The sequence below is a fragment of the Bombyx mandarina genome, chromosome 04 (genome assembly GCF_030267445.1).
Source record: "Bombyx mandarina strain Sakado chromosome 04, ASM3026744v2".
Lineage (NCBI taxonomy): Eukaryota > Metazoa > Arthropoda > Insecta > Lepidoptera > Bombycidae > Bombyx > Bombyx mandarina.
Window position 1 is genome coordinate 11225620 of NC_143211.1, and position 23163 is coordinate 11248782.

The 23163-nt window shown below is 36.1% G+C and overlaps 1 protein-coding gene and 1 long non-coding RNA gene across 2 annotated transcripts in view; one reads left to right on the top strand and one right to left on the bottom strand.

Moving 5' to 3' along the window:
* Positions 1-23163, bottom strand: part of mib1 (E3 ubiquitin-protein ligase mind bomb 1) — a 150525-nt gene that overhangs the window by 4892 nt on the left and 122470 nt on the right. The window contains exon 12 of the mRNA XM_028181590.2: positions 929-1187. Within this exon, the coding sequence (XP_028037391.2) occupies positions 929-1187 (259 nt within the window). The remainder of the gene's footprint in view (positions 1-928; positions 1188-23163) is intronic.
* LOC149503141 (uncharacterized) lies at positions 7265-11400 on the top strand. The gene is made up of 2 exons (XR_016325799.1): positions 7265-7540; positions 9872-11400. It is a non-coding gene; the product is annotated as an uncharacterized LOC149503141 (long non-coding RNA).

The following is a 23163-nucleotide window of genomic DNA, read 5'->3' on the forward strand; positions in this document are numbered from 1 at the left end:
AATTATGCTCCTCGGTGTTTGCTGAACACTATGACATGTCTTTCTTCAAACGAAGTTTACACCTCTGTCCTCTGTATGTACCTCTGTCATTGCTTACATCCATGAGCACCAGCAACCAGTCATCATCAGGTGGGACATGACATAATCTGCCTACAAGGGTAAAAAATATTTTTGTAGAAAGTATGACAGATAATTGTGTATTATTAGTTACTGCTTCAACGTATGAAAATTGTAAAAACAATATGGATTAAAACCAACCAAATATTTTAGGTTGTTGGAAATTTGAAATGACATAATGTGAATCCATAATATCTAAAGAAAATGGAGTTTAATATGTAATGTTTTCAATCCGAATGGCATTGATTGACAAAAGGGAACAAAATAATAGTAAAGTCAATGTTTTCGTTGACTTCTCCTATTTCCAAAATCATCTCCATCCAAAGCTTGACTGGAACTGACTGGACTCGCTTTCAGCGATTTTACTGGTGGTAGAACCTTTTTTTATTTTTTTTTATTGCTTAGATGGATGGACGAGCTCACAGCCCACCTGATGTTAAGTGGTTACTGGAATCCATAGACATCTACAACGTAAATGCGCCACCCACTTCGAGATATAAGTTCTAAGGTCTCAAGTATAGATACAACGGCTGCCCACACTTCAAACCGAAACGCATTACTGCTTCACGGCAGAAATAGGCGCATTTACATTATAGATAGATGTCTATGGGCTCCAGTAAGCACTTAATACCAGGTGGGTTGTGAGCTAGTCCAACCTCATAATCAATAATAAAAAAATGACTTGTACTTAAGTTATAAGTTCTTTTTTTTTCATTTACTTTTATCGAGTTCGTAATGTTTCATATTTTTAGCTTCAATTGCATGCAGTCAAATTTGCTTCAAAAATTTAATAAGTACATATAAAGATTACCTTGTCACAAATATTAAGATTGGCTCCATGAGCTACTAGTAGCCGAACTATTTGAGTGTGTTGACGCTCTACAGCCAAGTGAAGAGCTGTCTGTAAATTTGCGTTTTGTAGGTCAGGACGGGCTCCTGCGCGCACTAGTAGCTCCGCGACCTCGGCGTGGTTGTTCAGAGCAGCCAGATGCAAAGCTGTGTAGCCATCGTCCTTGGCGTCGTCTACTATCCACGATCTCGGAAGCTTACCCAGCATTATCTTCATTGCACTGTAATACAAAACAGATTGTGTTTTATTGTATTTGTTTATTTTATCAGCATGTGATTGGGATGAGTAGGTCGAGCAATAAGTGTGTTAGTTTGGTTTTTATTAGTACGTACGTATTCTCGTCGAACCCGTCGCTCGCGGCGAAGGGTTCGTCGAGTAAACTAACCCTTAGACACAGCCCACTGAGTTTCTCGCCGGATTTTCTCAGTGGGTCGCGTTTGCGATCCGGTGGTAATTACTGCGAAGCACTGCTCTTGCTAGGGCTAGTGTTAGCAACACTTCCTGGTTTGAGCTCCGAGGGCTCACCTACACGCTAGAGTAACGCTGATATAGCCTCTCAAGGCTATCAGCACTGGCAGTATAAAAAAAACGTATGTACGTATAGTTTACGTATTTGGCCTTTTTAATATTTAGTAACATTTTGTAAGTCATTAAAATTGCAATATATTACTGACGTCATACCGGTGACTTAAATATAAGTATGTAATAATATTAACGCGAAAAAAAAACGAAACTGCTAATCAGAACGTAACCTATAATCAACCGGTCACCGTCCTCGTCGAACCCGTCGCTTGGGACGAAGGGCTCGACGAGCGAACTAACCCATAGACACAGCCCACTTAGTTTCTCGCCGGATCTTCTCAGTGGGTCGCGTTTCCGATCCGGTGGTAGATTCTGCGAAGCACTGCTCTTGCTAGGGTCAGTGTTAGCAACTCTCCGGTTGAGCCCCGCGAGTTCACCTACAAACGTTAGGGCGAAGCTGAAATAGCCTCTCAAGGCTATCACATAGGTAGGAAAAAAAAAAACCAATAATCATCAATAAACATCAAGTGCTCTTGCTAGGGCTAGTGTTGGCAAATTCTTTCAAGTTGAGCCCGTCGATCGCCCGTTGTGCTCACCTACCCGATCGGGCATAGCTGGAATAGCCCCTTAGGACGTGGACACATGTCTACGGTGCGGTGCCGTAGACATGTGTCCACGCCCTAAGGCTACCAGTGAATAGGTATAAAAAAACATTAACTTCATACAACATAACATACAAAATTAAAAAAGTATCTTCGCTATGTGCAGTTAATACAATTTCATACCATTACTGAGTTTACATATTTCAAATAACTTTTGAGTAACATTTTGCATATTGCACCACGCTGGAGGTAGCGACAGGGACTTAAATATTTTTTCTAACATATTTTTTACACCCCCACGACGCAGCGACGCGACGATGAGACCCCTTGTGATTATAAGCCGAGTTGCTAGATGACGACTTGAATAAAAAATGTGGATTTATCTCCTGCAGAGGCAATAAGCATTAGGTACAATATTCTTTACTCACATGTTGTCTGAGCATTTTTTCATTCATATAAAAAGGTTTTTTAATTGTCATTTTAGATCATAAATGCTTCGTTCAACTGTGGTGTTTTTTGTTTAAATATTGTAACATGTTTAACAAAATGTGAAATCGTTCACATTCTTCGTCGAGTTTATTGGAGTTTCCGACTAACCTAAACTAAAACTTCTTTATTTTCCGAGTTTGAGTACTAGTAATATAAGTTAAGCCACCAGTTTGCAAGATAGTATCAGAATGTTGCTGTAGCTAGAGCATTTGTATCGAGGTGAGTGAACTGTAACGAAAATAGCACCAGAGATCGCATTTTCATTTGTTTGATGGTTAATGCATATGGGATGTGTATGCGTAGACTTGATTGTTCTGCATAGTTTGAATTATAAAACTTATTTTTTAGATTCATAAATAATATGGCGTGTTGTATAAACGGCCTATATTTAACATTCATCTAGTGGGTAGCAACAGTAAATTAGGCGGTTACTCATTTTAATAAACCGTGCGTTACATTCGAAGAGTAAAAACGAACGAACTAATTAAATAAGGTCAAACGTCACGATGACGGGTGCGGCGCGGTGCGGCAACTTGCACGCAACACGCGCGTCCTAAGTACGCCAACAGTTAGTACTAGCGCGCCGTACCATCCGCGCTTCCTATACGCGAGTGTCATTGAAATCACCGATCAATCTCCAAGCAATTCTTATTTTCTATTGCGCTTTATAAGTACGAATACCCCTGAAATCAGCGAATAAACCACATTTCTCCGACATAATATGTGTATGAAAACATTTGCTTTTTAAAACTTTTCACGCTCAACATAAAGTTTCTTTTATTTAATTTAAAGGATTCACAGTGTTTTACAAGAACAAAATATAATATGTATATTGTTTAAAAACAAAAAGAACTACTTCGAGGTTGAAGGGACTTCTGAAGAGAGTAAGAACAGATAACTAAATTGGCCATGGCATAAATATGATAAAGCACTTGTTTAAAAGTAATAAGAATAAATTAATGGTAAGTGTTTTAACAAGCAAAACTTTGTAGTAGACTAAGATCAGAATATAATTAAACTGGGTTAAAGAGCAATTATCATTATTGTTTGGTTCAAGTTTTACATGAAATGGGAATCTTTTTCTGATAAATTATAACGAGACAAGCTTTTGCGCGCAGCTTCGCTTGCGATGTGGAAAAAAACCCTTGGGAATTAACTTTTTTGTAGATGAAAGGTACCCTATTCTCTTTTATGACCCCTAGCAACGTGTATGCAAATGTTCATGATAGTAGGTTGAGTAGTTAAGACGTAAAAGCGTAATGCACAAACTCACAAACATATGTGTTTATAATAAGTATGGATTTCAAATAAAATTAGTGTCAAACTTAACTGTGGGAGAACCAATAACAAACTGATTTGATCTAGAGTCGATCATTATAAAGACATATCTTTTCAATACAAAACGCTTTTAGCCATTTTTACGTTATAAATATTAGATAGAACACCAAAATGAGACATAGTAAATTGTGAAACTTTTGAGTACTCTCCTGAAAATTTGACAATTTAGTGTCGTATGAAGTTGTAAACTTCAATTCAAAGGAATAACAAAGTTTACTTAAAAATATTATAAATGACTACTGTATTTTATTACATTGTTACATAAAAACAAAACGCAGGTAGTCTTCAGAATTAGCTAATACATATTATTATTATTATTATTATTGTATATCGTACAGTATTTTCTAGTAAATTGTTTACAGTAAAAGACAGATTTATCGTTATAATAATACCTATACGATTTAGCGTTCTGCGATGTCTCGACATGATGCGATACAATCAAAAACATGAATCATCGTATTACTGAAACAGCAGTTCGTCTCATTGGAAGTATTTGAGAACACGCTCACTAAGCTCCTGTCCATTTGCAGATTCCGTAATGAATAATGTAACATATTGTCGCGACTGAACATTGTTTAGAAGACAAATATGAGCGTTCGCTGCTATGATATCCGTACAGTGCTGGCTTGTTTCCCCGCGGACTCGGCATAGTAAGTTATGGAAATGTGCGATTGGGGCAGCAGCGGGCACTAGTGGCCAATAACAATGTCGCATTAATATTCAACAGTCGCTCTTTGGTCGGTGAGTTGCTTTGCGGGCAACATAGACGCATTTCTTTGCTCAGCAGACCGTCTTATTACAACGCTGCATTAATGCTTTTATAAACATATAGTTATTAATAAGGACTAAAAAAATTTACACGAATTTGCAGTGATTCTAATTCAGAATAAGTGTTAATGTTTTATTATACCTTAAAAAGTGTAGTAATAATTTAATGAGTTAATAAAACTAATTTATGATTACGATACAAATCGGGGTGAGATATTCAGTGATATATTGAAATAAAATAATGCTACACAATAGTTTGTGTTTGTCTCCTTTAGATCGGTACAAAAAAAAGCGTAGGTACAATTATAAAATTAAACAGAAGGCATCGATAGTACAGTTTTGCGTGTATGGATATCTAACTGATCCTCAAAACTGGCACATACATGAGTGTTCGTTGGTATTTCTCAAGCAGTGTGGTACTATTTGAATTAGTTTAGTTTTCAAGACAAATGAGTATGTGTGGTTGTAGATACTAGCTGAATTAATAGATAATGTCAATAAATATGTCAAATGAACTCGTTGCTCGAACTTATAATAAAGTTCTTTATAAGTAGAATATAAGGAGAATAAGAATATAAACTTGGTTAGACTTCTATAGATCATTCTATATATAAACTTCTATAGAAGTCAGTCAGTTGCAATGCTGTTTAAAATGTAATTTATAAAGTCCGAGCAATGAGTTCAAAAAATAAAATTGGAGTTTGAATACATACAAATTTGTAAAAGATATTGCTGATTCAAGAGGAGCTTAAAGTAACAATAAATGGATTTTATTAAAATTACTTTTCTGAAGCGTTGAAACGGGCAGTTTTGGATGGTGAAACAAAATAGCAACTTTTTATTTCATTTTTTATTCCTTAGACGTGACGTTGAATGAATTCATAACCCATCTAGTGTTAAGTGGTTACTGAACCTTATTGACGTCATACAGTGAATCCCGCCCCTACCTTGAGGTATGAGGTAAGTTTAATTGAATTATATAACTGCTGACCTCCTTTTAAAACTGGAATGCATGAGGTCTTCGCAGAAGAAATTGGTAAGACTGTGGTAAACACCCGTGAGCGCTTACAATGCGTCCTTCCATCAGATAACATAGGTAAAAGTAATAATTATCTAGATGACCAGATACCGAGAGTTCCGGTCTACTGATGGTATGATTTACCTATCTAAATGATAATAAGAATAAATTAATTATAGGCAAATACTTATTGATGGCAATGAGTGGTTCATCGATTGATGACAGTGGCTCATTGATCCGAAAAGATCTAAAAGTGTACAAAATGCTATGCGAAATAGTATTTTATAATAATTAAAGCACGAATTGGGTCGAAATTTTTAACACAGAAGAACGAGAAAGTGTTAAGCAAAACTGTATGCTAAAGATTCAATTACCTATTACAATGGTATTTTAAATATATGTATACAAGCAAATAAGAAACTGGTACATAAAATATATTATATTATACAATAAAGCTTACAAAGAAAGTTTCTTTACCGAAACACCCGCTTTCCAAAAAACTTTATACATACATTGAATTTTTACAATGATCATTTACTTTTGTTAAGGTACGAGTTCAAATAATTAGAATTAAACTTAATCATTGAGTTTACCAGGTGAGTCCAACCAATTCTTTGTAGATCAAGATATTTCATTATTTTATACTTAATTATTTTTTTTCGTTTGTGAGACAATTTATTTATATTCCACAGTAAATTTATAGAAAAGTTCTATGGAAGAGTATTTACCCTCATTAAAAGTTGTTTAAGTCTGTTTAAGATTATATAGTTATTTTGTTGTTTAAGTAGTTGTTAAATAATGTATAAAGTGTCATATGAATATATAAATGAATTTATCGTATGTATGTATATAAATAATATATTATGTATATAATATGTATATGAATTAATTTATCGTATTTGAATTTTTCGAACCCAGTTCAACGTTCAAGTTCAAGTATAAAAACAAAATGAAAATTAAAAAAAACTTCTAACAAGCACAATCAGTCTCATTATTATTAGTACTCATTATCCTTACATAAGTAAATATTTAAGAATGAAATGTATTGGACAATGTTTTCTGACAACTCAGTGAGAAGTTTTTTAAATAGAATACTTTAATGAAATAAGCAAATCACTTATTATTGTAATAAAAAAAAGGTCTATTATCTGACTTGTTCATTTTTCTTTTAGAAACAGCTTTGAAGCAGACAAAAGATGAGTTGGCCGTCGTCCTATTTGTTTGTCCACAAAAGTTTGCCAAATATTTTTATTGACTGACTGAACACAGAGACGGGCGTGTTTACTGTGGCTGAAAATTTTCGTCTTTCACCATACATTGTACTTTTAAAATTGTTCATTGCGTTATAGGCGAAAGAAACATTTTTTTTTTGAAAAATCTGATACACTAGATATTGAATACCTATTTCTGATCGAGCTTTGCTTTAATTAGGATAAGTAGAGTAACCTATAATTTGTTAAAAATCAAAATAAATAAATTAATTAGGATCATCAATTTATTACCTACCAATAAGGAGCATTGAACAAAGTTCAATTATGTGCATTAAAAAAATAAAAATTATTTAGTTGTGCCGTCAAGACATAGTATTTAGGTCTATATAACTTTTGCTCTTTGCAAATCTTTAGAAAAGTAACATTGTGGTGTTGTTTCAGAGGGTCAGTGAACGCTGCGGATTGCCAGATCCCGTGATCGGAACTATGTATAGAGCGACTACCCCGCGGGAGGTGACAGTGGTGGATGGTGTACTACTAATAATAGACTCCCCTCCAGCGCGCGATCATCGGAACGCTGACGGGAGCGCACACATGTGGCGCTCGTCGTCGTCGTGCTTTAGAGGTGCCCATTTATTTTCGAAACGGTCGTCACGCGGCGCGGTTCCCGGTGTTCCTTACATAAGAACCTTCGACATCTTCGCTATAGGCTCCGGCGTGCATAGCGGCAAACGCAATACGCAAGCTGCAGGTCGGTGCACGTTCGGGTAACCGATCCGATGGACGCCCGCCGTCCGTTCTATTTCGGGAAAATACAAATTTGGAATGGATGGGACTCGTGAGTTGTAAGCGAACTCCGCCGGTGATTCCATTTTTAGAGCTGGGCTGCGCGTGCGCATCGAGAGCGCTGCCAGTGCTCGACGAGCTGCCACCACGCCGCGTCGCTCGTCACCCCCGCCGCCCTACCACTGCCAGGGCGCTATCTCCATCCAAGAGATGGCGTCATGTATGGCACTACCGAGGTTAACAAAGCTTCATTCATTATTGAAAATTTTAAGAAGACAGAAGAAAAAGCCTTGCGCAAGTTCCGTGCTTCCTTACTTCCCATAGTCATTGTAATCATATGGAATGTAAAGAAGTATGGAGCTGCGCGGGCGTGCCCACGATTCCGGAAGCCTACATGTGTGAAAAAACTACGAAGATTTAGTACTAGTGTTAAATTACAATTGAAGTGTTTTCTGCGCGATTATCATATGTGTGATATTACATTGCTTCGAAATCAAACATATGCATCAGTTTAACGTGTGTAATCGAATCTCTTTTTCAGTGGATATTTGAAAGAAAAAAAGGTACAAAAGTTACAAATAAAATTAGAGCATTGGGAGGTTAAAACAAATTTGTTCGAAGGCGAGATGTCGTAAAATAACATCTGGCGTAAGGTAACAGTTCTGACTAAAGGCAACATAAATAAACTTGAGGCTTACGTCGACCCGAACCGTTCTCTGCAAATTCGAGTCGAATTTTGCTCTGAGTTATTTTTGTGGATAAAATGCGGATCGTACTTATTTAGTTAACGCCACATACAGGGAGACTCACATAGTTTTCGTGTAGTGGTGTAATATCGTTGAACTTATAGTGTCAAGGCTTATTCAGAAAATTATAAGATAATATTTTTTAACTAAAACGATTTTTTTTATTATTAAGTAATATTATAGTCATACTTTAATAATACTAAATATTCCTCCCGACGCGAACACCGAGTACTTACCGTGTTGCAGTTCACGTTGGTCTCCGATATGACGTCATAGCCGCTCATCTTGCGAACTTGTCAGATTAAAGTCAGAATAATAAGAAAAATATAATACAAAAAAAAAAGGATCGGTAATGTGTTAGGGCCGCGCCTGCGCCACATCTGGGAACACTGCATCTCATTATGCCGATCCGTCTCGGCTCACTGGAGGACGGCGGCATTCGTGACCGAAGACAATGCCCATTACAATATTATTATTATAAAGCAAGCATGACTATACCGTCTTATAGCTTTCGCTTAAGTTTCATTATTACATTATTTTCATTCCTCGTATTAATAGAAAGATTCACACAAGGAAGAAGGATTAGAAATAATCTTAACAGTTTTTACTAATAATTTTGACAAGTTCAATTTTAAACTTAATTTAAATTTAGTCACATTATAAGAACATTTGCAAATATGATTGTGGAGTTTAAAATTTATTTTCCGTATTGGGTACAGTGACGAAATAATTTATAATAGTAATTTTATGTACGTGTGATTCATAGGAAAAGTCGTAAATTCGAGTCTGGGTACGTACCGCTATGTTCTCATTTATGTTTGTAACGTGAAGCGTGTTCACAGTAGTTCACGATTGCCTTCCTGCAATTTATTGACACTGGTAATGCCATTGGTGACGCACGGTGGGTGTCTTTAGGCTTAATCAAATTTAAATTACGATACGAAATTAAAAGTTTTTATTAGCCCTTTAGTGAAAGTTTTTCTAGTAGCATCGTCTACGCCCGATACGCTCGAGTCGTTTACAAAAATGGGTGTATCAATTAATTTTTTTAATTATTGGTTCTATAAATTCATTAACAAGATTACACTTTTACAAATCTGGATACAGAGTTGGATGATGTCTCTCTGTTTGTTTTTATTTTACGATTGTTTTTTCTAGAATTAATTTTTTTGGGCTAGTTAATGACTATTTATCATCGAGGGCGACGAACGAAATGTATTTGATTTGTACCTAGATATTAGTTGAATTTATGTATTTTTCAATACGGTTATTAATTATGGAGGACGTTCCTTAATTATTTTCAGGTAATTTTATAAATATATTTTCTGGTATAGTGTGATTTTATAAATACATACGTTAAATAAGTGTAAAAGTTTCAAAAAAAAATTAATGTATAAATGTTCTGGTCCGTTTCTTGTTCTCAGGGCGAGGGATCAAAGTTACGATTTGGACAATGACAATGGACACGCATTGTGACCCGGATCACTCACACTACGACGAAAAGGCGCGGCCGCTGACATCTTGTAGTCTACGACATACTAAAAGTGATTTCAAAAAGAGCTTCACCAACGAACATTACCCCGTACAATTTTCAATGCGATAGATTAAATAATAATTACAATGCCACAAATCCAGAATCTACCCGATCCGCGCCCTTTTGATAGTGCACGCCTTTTACTATCGCACAAAAGACTACCTCTATGAGAAAAGGATCTTGACCTACCAGTTTGTTCAGAATGTTCGACACTCAAAAACAATTTATTCATGCATCCATGCAGCGACGACCGCTGACAAAAGAATAAAATATAGACGGGGGGGTATAATGAATACTAGACAAAGACTATTTTAATAGTGTTACTTGCGCGAAATATATTTTTATGTATGACTCTACAAGTAAACGTTCTTTTGTTAGAGCAATAATTATGGTGTGTAAGTAAAACATGCGACTCGATAATGTGATGTAGATTTTATGTAGTTCAGAAATGGTAAGATCTTTTCTAGTGCCCATACGTTTCTGTTATACATGGATGACTCGCTCATCGTAGCATTGTTCCAAAGACCGTTAAGTCCTGCCCATCCGCCTTAATTGTCATAAATCATATAATTTGCTTTATAAAAGTCATTTTTAATATAAGAATGAAGCAGGCCTATAATTACAGCGCCCTTTTATGGTGTATTATTCCACGGAAAAGACAATTTTTGGCTTGAATTATTTAGTTTATAAAAATAATCTATAATAATTAAATCAAATTGCTTTCTAATTATAATTCAAAAAATAGCAAATACGATTTTTTATCCTTGATGCAGTTTAGAGCAAAGTGTTCTTACCGAGACACGCCGTTCGAGATGACTGAGCGGCGGTGAAATAATACTACCTATTGATTTGACATCCCAAAACAATGAGTTAAATACTGTATTGATGTACTAATAATTATTATGCCATACTATTTATTTATTATTTTGATCTGATGTATTTGATGAACTGATGTCAAAATAATTTGGTTTTTTTTTCGTAAGTAATTAAATGTCATTAAATTTTAATACAATTTACAGGAACTTACAATGGAAAGGAGAAGATATAATTTTAGAGCGTTTTATGTTTTCACTAATTTTAAAAGTTAATTGAGAAGGAATATTTGAAAAAAAATTAAAGAACTATAGTTTCTAAATAAAATCTAGAACGTCTCTTTGTGTTATCGGATTTCACAAAAAATATAATTTTTGAAATACATAGATATAATTTTACGTAATTCGTCAATTAAAAACATGAACTAAGAAAACAGACAGTGTTAGGTGAATAGCGAAACTATGTTTTTAAATATAACTAGTACTATAAACGCACGAATGTATCATTAGCTGCTCTGAATCAAGTATTTGTGGTGATGTACTGTTGGCGGGAGATGTGAGTTGTGATCATGAGAGTGATAAAGTTTTATTATAATATAATACATAATTGATTTAGTTTTATTTAGATTTTAAAGTTTGTATATCGCTCGTCCAAATAAGTTAAAGCTCTGTAAAGTACGCAGGGTATGTATGAATGGTAGCATTACTGCTGATATTTTAGGGTAACACTTATGCAATCAATACGGTGATACGCGATTTGTTGGTCAACTTAATATGTTTAACATAATGTTCACATCAACATAATTTAATTATATTTAAGTTAGTCATTTATTGAAAAGAGACTATTAAAATAATTTTTTTTTTTTAAATAATAGTTTTTGAGGTAAAATTGAAGACGTTACAACGTACGAAAAAATCTTTAATTTATGAAAAAAGAAAACCAAAATTAAACGAAACATTAAATTATTTACTGGTTCGTATAAGATACTTTAATACAATATCTCTATAAGCTAGTAAAAATCATCGAATATCTCTTAAATCGTATATAATCCATACTCAATATGAGGTTATCGATCTTCCTTGTGGGATAAAGATAGATTGAAGATGCATGAATTTTCGTATTGTCGCTCACCAGATTATAGGGGAAAAAATGTATAACCTTTCGTTTGAGCATATTATGCCGCGCGTACTCCATCAAGTTTTAATCCGATGGGTCTTGGTTTGCTATGGTATGCTATTGGCACACTATGTTGCTATTATCTTACTTACTGAATTACAACTCGAGGCGTATGCAAGCGGGCAAAAACATCCGTAAACAAGAAATTTTTAACTACATACATATTTGCAAACAATGTTAATCTGAATATAAGTCAACAGGGAACTTTGTACTGTCTCCAAACGAGGTTAGTTCTCTAGTTTTTCATACTATAGTATTATTCTTCCAACTTCATAAAGTGCTGGAGACTCGATTGCTTGTCTTTAAAATACAAAGCGACGATAAACCTACGACAATAAAGTTTTGTTTTCTAGTATGGAAGATTTTAATAATCAACCCTGAGAAATTATAATATATTTTTTAAATACCTGATACATGTGCTATGATAAATTACATCATATTAAAGTAATATTTTTTACTGATTTTTAGATTATTAAGATTTAGATGTGCCAAGAACAAATTAATATTGAAATTATTTTAATTTGGCCATTACCTTTAAAATCAGGGTAGTCTTCATGGTTGTGTTCTAAGTGTTCCTAATCAGTTTAAGTAAACCTGTATTTATGTAGCGACACGGTTAATCATTTCTTAATTAAGATCAACTTGTGTGCTCATAGAAATCATTGTAGCCTATAGATAACTAAGACGCCCGGTGCATTCGTATCAAGCGATGCGACTGTGCCCGCGATTGAATCTCCTCCTCCTCTAGATACCAATATTTCTAATGCAATAAGTACCTACTTAACAAAGGTTCACAAATAACTTCCACGGTGTAAGAATAACATTGTGTAATAAAAATCAAATTCGCAAAAAATTGCGTAATTACTGGTGGTAGGGAGTCTTGTGAGCTCGTACGTCTATCTTTTTTTTATGATTGAAGGATTGAAGGAAGTGGCCCGGAGGCCTTTCCAGTTTCACCAGGACAGGTGGGCGAGCAAAGGCTCAGCCAGGAGGGGTGGGATTTTGCTAACGGCTGCCCGGGCACCTCCAAAGGAGACCTAACAATTCAAGAGCAGCTACTTCGCGAATGAATCTACTACCGGGTCGAAACCGCGATCCGCTGAGAAGATCCGGCGAGAAACTTAGCGAGCTGATGCATGGGTTAGGTTGCACGTGGAACTCTTTGGCAAGTTCGATGAGTACGATTACCGGGATCCCTAAGACTGCTCCTGGTTTTAGACGTCTATCTCTGCCGTCAAGCAGTAATGCGTTTCGCATTGAAAGGTGGGACAGCTCTTGTCCTATAAAACTGGGACATAGAACTCATGTCTCAAGATGGGTGGCGGCGTTTAGGATGTTGACGTCTATGGGCTCCAGTAACCATTAAAACCAGATGGGTCGTAGCTCGTGTTACCCATTTATATAACTTTAATAAAAACTACAATTTGTAAATGCTTTTTTAGGAATATTTTTGTAATACATTTTCGTTAATCAGATATATGTAGTTAGTAACTAGCGTCAGTGTAGTTGAAGCAGTTAATGAACGATTAAAACGTCAAACGCCTGGCGTCATTTCATAGCCATTCGCTAGAGAAACACATTTCCTGGATATTGTTATGTCATTTGGAGTTCCTCGTTCCACTGCACTTAGTTTATTTATCCTTCTATTTAAAAGTCGTTTCAGTTGAATAGTCATTATGATATATCTTTGGTAGAAAACAACATTTTAATACCTTAGTTTTAAAAACAATTTAATAATTAAGTTGATAACAAATAAGCTTGTAATAAAGATATGTTATCTTGTCAGAAGAAAAAAAGCAACATATTCAACATAAGGTATGTTATCGAGATTACGATTATCAGAATTTCAGTTTTCAGAAATTCAGAAACCGTGTAAAGCGTATTAGCAATCTCCAGCGCACTCCTAGATAAGCTTATTTTGTACAATTTGAATATATGTGGAATCTGTGTACGTGAGGATAACGCAGGTTTAGATTAGGAGATGGTAGCTGGGTGAGTGAGGGGCGTTTAACGGGCTAATTATCAAACGACTAATGAAGTTTGTATTCAGCGGGCGGGCGGGGGGAGGGGCGGCGCGCGGGTTCACGGAGGCGCTACGTGCTACGACTGGCAAAGCGCCCCACCTGATAACACCCCGTCCTCCACAGAAAAATTGCAGAGAAAAAGTTTCATCGCAGGGGAACGTGAATGAAATGAAGAATTGCGTCGGCCGCTTTCGGGATTATTCCCAACATGAAATTTCTTGAGAACCTTTTCATTCTGTTTCAATTCATCAAGATTCTGTTTTTATATAACTATTCAATATTTCAATCTTATGTATATCGTGTACACTCACTCCGGCTGGATTTAATTTTAATTTTTTCTCTCCTGATTCCTTCTTTTTTTTAGACTAGTAATCTCATCATAGCGGCGCTAAAAATGTATTTTGAAGATACAATTTTTTTTCCACTTTCGTAAGATGTTAAATTTTAATATCGTGTCTTACGGTGTATTCATGTTGCATTGTTTAAATGCTCCGGTAACCAATTGATACCACGTGGATCATGAGCTCATACCCCTATCTAGTATAATTAAATAAATAAACCTATTAAGTTTGGTTCTATCAAATGTATTCATTAATTAATACTAAGTTATAAATAGAGTAAAGAAATTTTACTCAAACGAGATAAGATTAGCTTGTGCGTTTAGCTTCAGTTTCTATTTAATGATTATATTGTATTATGAGAATTTTAATTCAATTGTTGAGGAATTTCTTAGTTTGTATTTTGATAAAAAAGTTTTGTTAATCGAGGTTTCATGTTATTATTTTTTCTTTATTTGCTGCTCTTATTACATCCTATCGTTTAATGAATCTAAATCTTAGTCCAACCATTTTTCAAATATTTAGATAGGTATTTTAATATTATACGTAGACTATCATTCTCGAGAAAGCTATCTTTCTATAAGCTCTATAACTTCTATAAGTTAGGCGGGCGGCCGGCAGTCGTATAGCTATTTGCCAAATGAAACTGCATGGTTGCAAGTTGTGCCGACTTCAATTACATTGGTGGATGCCCATCCCTGTCTTGAATCAACGTGATAGGGTGTGTTGTGATTGTACAACGATTAGCACCACCATCCTACCTATTTTTGCAGCAATGCAATTAAATCTATTGGTTTGAAAGTGATTCTTTACTGTTTTTATTTTTAATTTTTAACGAACAACGTAGGTATATTATAAGATTGTAGGGTATGTGTTTATAATCTTCCAATAAAAATCCTGTATGAGCATGAAAGCTATGTATTAATGAAGGTAAGGAGGTACGAAACAAGAAGTGATCTTAGAGATAGGTTCAATTGAATCATGAATTCAGCCATTTTAAATATAACAATTGACACATTTGTTTTATAAAAATAGTGTTCACTTCGTCCTATTGGATCTTGCCGATCTACCCTCCACGCCTTTAGGCACTCCAAACACCGGTCACCGTTTTCGCCGAACTGATACAACGAAGAGTTCGACGTGCAATCTAATCCATAGACATAACCCATTGAGTTTCGCCCCGGATCTTCTCAGTAGGTCATGATTCCGATGTAGTGGTTCGGCGAGGCACTGCTCTTGCTAGGATTAGTGTTTACAAATTTTACCAGTTGACCTAATAAGCTCTGCGCACGGAATAGCCCGTCGAGGTTACCAGTGATTTGATAGGAAAAAAGTGTTCATTAAATAGGATCTTTATTAAGTGTCAGTAACCATGCAAGCCATGAAAGCGCGATTTTCGTAATAAAAAAACATGTAGTCATTTAATGAATTTTATACTAAATTGTCCAAGATTACACATTTTGGAGTAGCGTTTGAAGTCCCTATCCCGTTGTTGTACTGTCTTCAACTCATATTAAACGACGGCTTGCGCCGCGGGTCTCCTTTCAAAAGACATTTACGTTGTAACGATCGCTATCGTGTCCTCGGTAAACAAACAAGTCTACCTCGTATTCTTTGTTTTTCTCTATTAGGCTACATGTTTGATTGGCTCGTTTTTATTTATTTATTTTCAGGTTTCATAAAAATATATCTATATATATATAAATGAATTGCTGTTCGTTAGTCTCGCTAAAACTCGAGAACGGCTGGACCGATTTGGCTAATTTTGGTCTTAAATTAATTATTTGTAGAGGTCCAGAGAAGGTTTAAAAGGTAGATAAATATGAAAATGCTCGGAATAATTTTGTTTTTCCTTCGATGTGTTTATTTTATACAAAAGTTTAGGCCTTTTATTTATCAATTGAGGCACTACGAAGTCTGCCGTGTCAGCTAGTATAATATAATTTTGAAACAAACATTGAAACTTTTATTTGGAATTTATCGAAAACTTTATAAAATTTCTGAATTTTTTGTACAAGCAATAAATAAAACTTCTTTGTATAAATCGATTCGGTTTATACTTCATCTTATAATATTCCTTTATATCAACAATTTGATGATATCTAAACGCGTTTAAAAAATATATCGTAAAACTGAAAAAGCGGCTAACGAAATTCCTCTTTAATATGCGTTATATCAGTGCTCTTTTTTAGCGACAATCAGCGTAAACAAGCGGGATGTACGGGCGGCAGGGGACATAAATTTTCATTTGTCAAGGTAAAGATAACGAAATGAGTGACAGTATAAACAAAGTGTTCAATGAAAAATGACATTCAAAAATGTAATATGCTACTTGGCTCGAATTTTGTGATAAAAAGTTTCGTTTTTTAAGGTTCTGTACAAAAACGACAAAGAACAGACACTTTATTATTTAATCTTATGCGTTTGTACGTCCCACTGTTTGTTTGAGCGACGCAAAAATTTTAAATTTGGGAATGTTTTCTCGTTAAATACACGAATATTTTAATGGTAGGTGTTTTAGCTCGTCTTTTAACGGTATAGCAAAATTATGTATAACTAATTAGGATACTTCTTGTACAGGATGTAGAGGACTGAACTAACTATTTTAAAGTTAGCAAAAATTTGTGTAGCCCTTTTACAGGTACTTATAATAATAAAAATAAGAAAGACGAAACGATAAATTTGAAAAGATGAAAAAGCAAAAAGAAGTGGAACCGCTAATGCTGTTTGAAATATAATAGATATTTCGAATGTTTTACTGGTACTAAGTAAACCGTATCGGGAGGCGGCACTGGCAGGACCTATTTCTACCAAGAGTTATAATACAATTAAAAAGAAATATGTTGACTTCGTTCTCAAAAGTGGACACTACATGTCTCCCGCTTTTCTTAGTCGTAAGTGAAACCGTCAAAAAAAGTGGAGACAGTGCTATCGTAGATACGACACGGAACCCTGCCTCTTCGCGGAATCCTTTGAGGATACGGAATTTTCAGCGCGCTACGTCAACATTCATTTTGACTACGGAACACTGTGCTAAGTTATAATATGTTTATGTTATAATAACAATATATTGATAGACTATGATGGCAATAATATGTAAAACATTCAAATACATTTTTGCCCATGATTTTTCCTTTTTTCTGGTTAATTTTGTGAAAAGATCTTATTAATAATAAAGATCAATATTTTTTATCGAATAACTCGATTTTATATTAAAATATCATATTATTTATCAATTTAATTTCAAAGGTGTAGAATACTACACTTTGCTTTGTACATTTCTATCCCCTATGATTCCAGCATTCCTTACAATGGAAGGTTAGAAATCTAAAATTACAGAATAAATTAAGACAGCAATAATTCTTGTGTAATTGTTTGAAAAGATAATTTAGGGACGGTTTATTGTGTACTGGTTGGATGAGCGTAGGCCGGGACGAGCGTCGCGTAAATTATTACGCTACTAAGGGCAGACCCTGTCTCACACACGAGCATTATTTTACTTACTAAAATATAAACGTTTATTTTTTAAATGCACTACGTCTACGTATAAAAGTTTTCATTCCTATATTTCAATATTTTATTTTGATTGTTTACTGGAAGGAGATACGGGCGTTGAGAAGTTTGAAGAATATGTTTTAAAAATTTCTAATAAAGCTAGTCCAGCTCGGAATTTAATTTTAAGCTGTTCAGATTGTAAAGTGTTAGTAGATATAAATAAAATTAATTACGAAAAGCGCTGTTTCGTGCTTTTTTGTTAGGGACTTCGCAATGGCATGCTTATATTGTATGGTCTGTTTATTTAAAAGTGACACTGAAAGTTATGCTAGTTACTCATATATTTGATTATTGTATTTATCCGAATATGTAATTCCTTAATTTATTTTAATATGCTTAAAATTGATTTAAATATTATTAATTAAAAATTATACTATAATATAATTAAGTATAAATTCGAAAATATTTTGGATTTGAATGATTTCGTCCGCACGACTTCTCACTGTCAGATTTGCTTTTAAGAGAGAAGCGCCTTATTTGAGCATCGTTTTGCGTTAGTATGCCAAATGTGATGTCTGGTGTCTCTCTCCATAGTAAAATTCGGTAAGTTCAGCCCATGACTGCGATCAGAAACCTGTGGCTACTTCCAGGTTTTTTTCTTCTTTTTTTTTATCCCCCTTGTAGGCAGACGAGCATACAGCTCACTTGATGGTGAGTGGTTACTGTCGCCCATGGTCTTCAGCAATGCCAGCGGTAGAGCCAAGCCGCTGCCTATCGTTAAGTACTCTCCACAAGCCTCCTTTGAAGAAGGACATGTCGTAGCGCTCGGGGAACAAAGTGGAGGGGAGCTCATCCCAAAGCCGGCTGGTACGTGGCAAAAAAGATCTCTGGAATCGGAATGTGGATCAACGAAGTGGCTCCAGGTAGTATGGATGAAATCTACTTCGGTGGCGGGCGGTGCGATGGTAAAAACGAGATGATGGGATCATCTTAAACAATTCCTCAGAACACTCCCCATAGAACAACAAAACACAGAGAAGCGAAGCCCCTCCGCAGACCCAAAAGTTCCAAACGATCCGTGAGAATGGGATTATCGACAATCCGAACGGCCCTCTTCTGTATGGAGTCAAATGGAAGTAGCTGGTATTTGGGAGCCCCGGCCCAACAATGGGAGCAGTACTCCACGCGAAGCCAAACATGTGCTTTATAAAGCAAAAGTATTTGTCCAGGCGTGAAGTACCGCTTTGCTCTGTTGAGGACTCCCAGCATTTTGGACGCCAACTTGGCTTTGCCTTCCAAATGACTCCGAAATTAAGGTAATTTACTTTAATATTACATCAAGTTTTATAATAATAGTTAGGAATTCTCATATACTCAGCACAGAATAATACCAAAGTGTAATGCATCGGTCTAGAAAAATGTTGTTTAAGAACGATCATGGATGTTCTAACTAGGTGTGGAAAAAGATATGCTACATGTGATAAACATTATTTATCACGATTCGGGAAAAAGCAGCTGTCTTCCGTAACTAAAGCAGCTGCGAAGCGTAGGCAAAAGAAATATTGTGCATACTTTTTCAGACAGTTGTTGTCTGCACCGTCCTGCTTAAAAGACAAAGGGCATGTTAAAAGAAATGTTGATTTCTATATTTTCCCCAGAATCAATGTTTTGGTTAAAGTTTAAAGTTACGATAGCAACTTCAAAGATCACAAAAATAAGAGACCCTAGATTAGTCCATACCTTTTCAAATGTTTAAATCAAATGAAGAAATGAAAAATGTAGTGGTAATCATTTTGAAAAAAAAAAGATGAGTGGTGTCGTGGGACACCGGATAGGAACGAAGTTGCTTATTATAAAAATATTAATTTTAAGTTCTATTCGAGGTATAAAGAAAATAAAACTGGAGGTTTCGCAACAACCCACGGTCATTCGGTAACGTGTGAATTTATTGTGGTACACTTCATTCATGGTTGTTTGCTTAAGAGTTACGGTATCGCGCAAACGAACGCTCTGAGATCGTGGTCAATGAATGATAAAAAAAAATTATTTTTTGTACATTATTACAAAGTTAAGTCGTACACTGTGTGCATTACTAATAAAAATCTTACGTTTCGGACGTTTTTTCCCGGTTAGGGTACCCCTCCGCTTCGTCCCATTAGGAACTTCGTTCCAAAAACACAAGAAATTACTTTGCAAATAAAATGTTTTCTGAATATGTGAGTTTCGCAAAACTATGCCATTTTAGAGAGAGAAATGGGCGAACGCCCTTATCCAGCGTGACAGATCAGTGCGGAGAGGGATAAGCTCTCCTTATCTCGTCACGCCGCCTCCTCGAGATGCTGGACTCGCAGAAGTGGAGCATCACCTTCCTTGTCTCGTCGTTGCTGGGCTTCGTAGCCACAACGGTTAGCAGCGACAACTCCGGTCCTACAATATACATTCGCAAGATGAAGACACGGCACTGCCCTAGCCATGAGGGGCGTGTGCTCGGTCGTGTCCTCGTCGCACTCAAGATGAGGTACCCCGTCGTTGATTCCCTTTTGAGAAAAAATAGTATGTGGGATATCTGCCTGCGGGAGTCACATCGCGAGATACGAATACATCAGGCTTCTTGCCGTTTAGGCCACAATGATTTCACTACTACTACAGGACTATTATTTACCTTAATACCAGAAAAATACGTTTTATGATATCCATTTAGGGTATTTAATGTTATAATATAAATAGAGTCAATATCAGCAAGATACTACTTCATTTTAATTTATATTTCTACTTTCTGGCATTTTTTGAATTCACAATTTATTATTATTATCATATTTCACAAAATGGCGCCCCGTAAGTAACGATTTTGGCCTCCATTCGAAGAGACCTTGTCAGGCTACAAGTAATAAATGAGCTCAGCTAGCTATTTGTTTCGATCAAACAATCCAGTAGTAAGTAGCCCATAGATTTTTTCAGACACAATGTGGAATTCGATACTTTCGTTGTTCATTATTTCTCAATATTATAGTGTACTTGAAAAGATTGCATACAAAAATCACTAAAATGCATTAGCGAAGCAGCTGCCTTTGAGCTATAAGGTCTCCTTCGGAGGCGCTCGGGCAGCTGTTAGCAAATCCTACACCTCCTGGTTGAGCCCGTGCTGGCAAGGCTTCCGGGCTACAAGTAATACTTCTTTCCTTATATACACCTTCAATAACCGTTTTGAGGATGCTGTGCCAGAAAAAATCGTATGTTTGATTTTGAAAGAGAGATAGATCTTGGCTCTTGAAAACAGACAGCCACCTGTTTATTTACTTGATAAATTATTTAAAACCTTTGATGGTATTTCGGATTCGCAATAAGGGTACATTGAAACAGGGTGCGCTGCCGCGGACATACACCGAACAGTATTTGGACGTAATTAAAACAAACAGGAGGAGGTTCGCCACTCCTATCTAATTGCGTTCGTCGTGTTGAAATAATCACAGAAGCTCTGACAGAGTATTGGTAAATTACGATTGCCATTGAAACGTGATCCCTATATAAAACGTTTGAATATTATGATTGACAATCCAATTAATTTTAACATCTGCTATTGGTGCTGAGTTTTGTATAGTAAAACTAAGTCTTAAAATTAATTGTGTATTATTACATAAGTCACAATATAATTGAAAAACGGCTGTTTCACCTTTTAAGTTGGAACACATAATATGTAACTAACTAACTGCTTAGCGGCGCCCGTAAGTGAACTTACATATGTGTTCCAGCTTTAAAGGTGGGACAGCCGTTATTTAATTACAATGTGACTTTATGTAATAATTTAGGTACCCAGCTTACGGGTGCAATTTCACTATACCGCACAAAATAAGCCCAATCACCAGTAATTATTCAAATAAATTTTTTGCAGATCCTGTTTTTATTACACGATGTTATTTCCGTATTTAAGAGGTCTTTTGAGAATAAGTGGTAGTAGGTACGTGTAGAAAAATATATAGGTACCCGTCGTGGGATTTGAACTCTTGCGCTGTCGCATCACTAGACATTATGCTACGGACGCTTAATTAAGTAACAAGCAAGAAACTATTTAACATTTACTTATTTATTAGATTGGGTGTGTTGTGAGCCCATACGGTAGGAACAATCATACAACTGCACCCTTAAATCTGACTAAGTAGCATTCATAAAACTAGTGATGTGGTGTTGGCCTAAAATTTCAACACCACATCTCATCCATAATATAAAGGAAGATTTAAGGGTTCACAGGAAAATGAGTCGCATTTTCTGAGTATTATACCAGCGTATTGCGATAGCCAATCGGTATTTACTGCGGACGTACTACATATTAGCTGGCACGAGTAGGTACTACCATCTCAAATTACTTACGGGCTCCAAGTAGCCATTTAACCGCAAGTAGGCCGTGAGCTGAGAAATGCTTCTACATCAAGAGGATCAAGAGTAAGTATGTTTGAATATTTTTTTCAGATTTAAAATTTGCTGTCCCAATTTCTAAAATTGTGACCTAAATTGTGAAATGTTTTGAGTTTTGATAGAGTTCGAAGTTTAATTCAGAAGTAATTTTAATTTATTTTACCATCTGTAGCACTTACAAGTAACCACCACTAGAGTAGTGCAATTTGTTAATTTTTAAGAAGTTAAGTTGTTTGCAGAAACGGTGAGCATGGGTGTCGAAGCTGCAGACGGCGCAGACAGTGCGGCTCGTGGTAGCGGCGACGGCTGCGGGGGCTGCGCGGCCGGGGAGCGCGGCAGCGCGATGCTGCGCGCCTCTCAGTCGAGACGCGATGTCCGCCCGCCCTAGCCGCCCGCCCCGCCTCCTCTTCGCATACCTTCATTCGACACTCTCATATTACGAAATATCTTTAATTAAAACCCATCGAACGCGGTCTTATGTTTACTGCACAACTTTTTGCGGTAGCTTGCATTTTAAGATTTATCTTGTCCTCCATTTCGATCTATGCGCGAGTTTAGATGTCAAATAATTTCGAAGCTTTCGGATGGACCGGAAGGGGGCGGGAGGGCTGACGGATTCGGAGGGTTGCGGGGCGCAGAGCCCCTCGCGATGCGGGGTTAGTAGGTTCGCGATGTCGCGTCGTCGTCGGTCGGAATGCATTCGCGGACGTAGAGCGGCGACCTAAGGTGCCGCGCCGATTTTCACCTGGGCGGCTGAGGTCGCTCACCTCTTTTTTAAATAAGAAGTTCAAATTTACCTTTCGGGTTGTTTCGGATTACTAATATCTAGTTGTTTAAACTCCCAAACATAGATTTATTTTTAGGCTCAACGTCTCAAGATGCAAGGTCAATTTTGCTAGGTGTCAACGAACCCCTGGTTTATACGT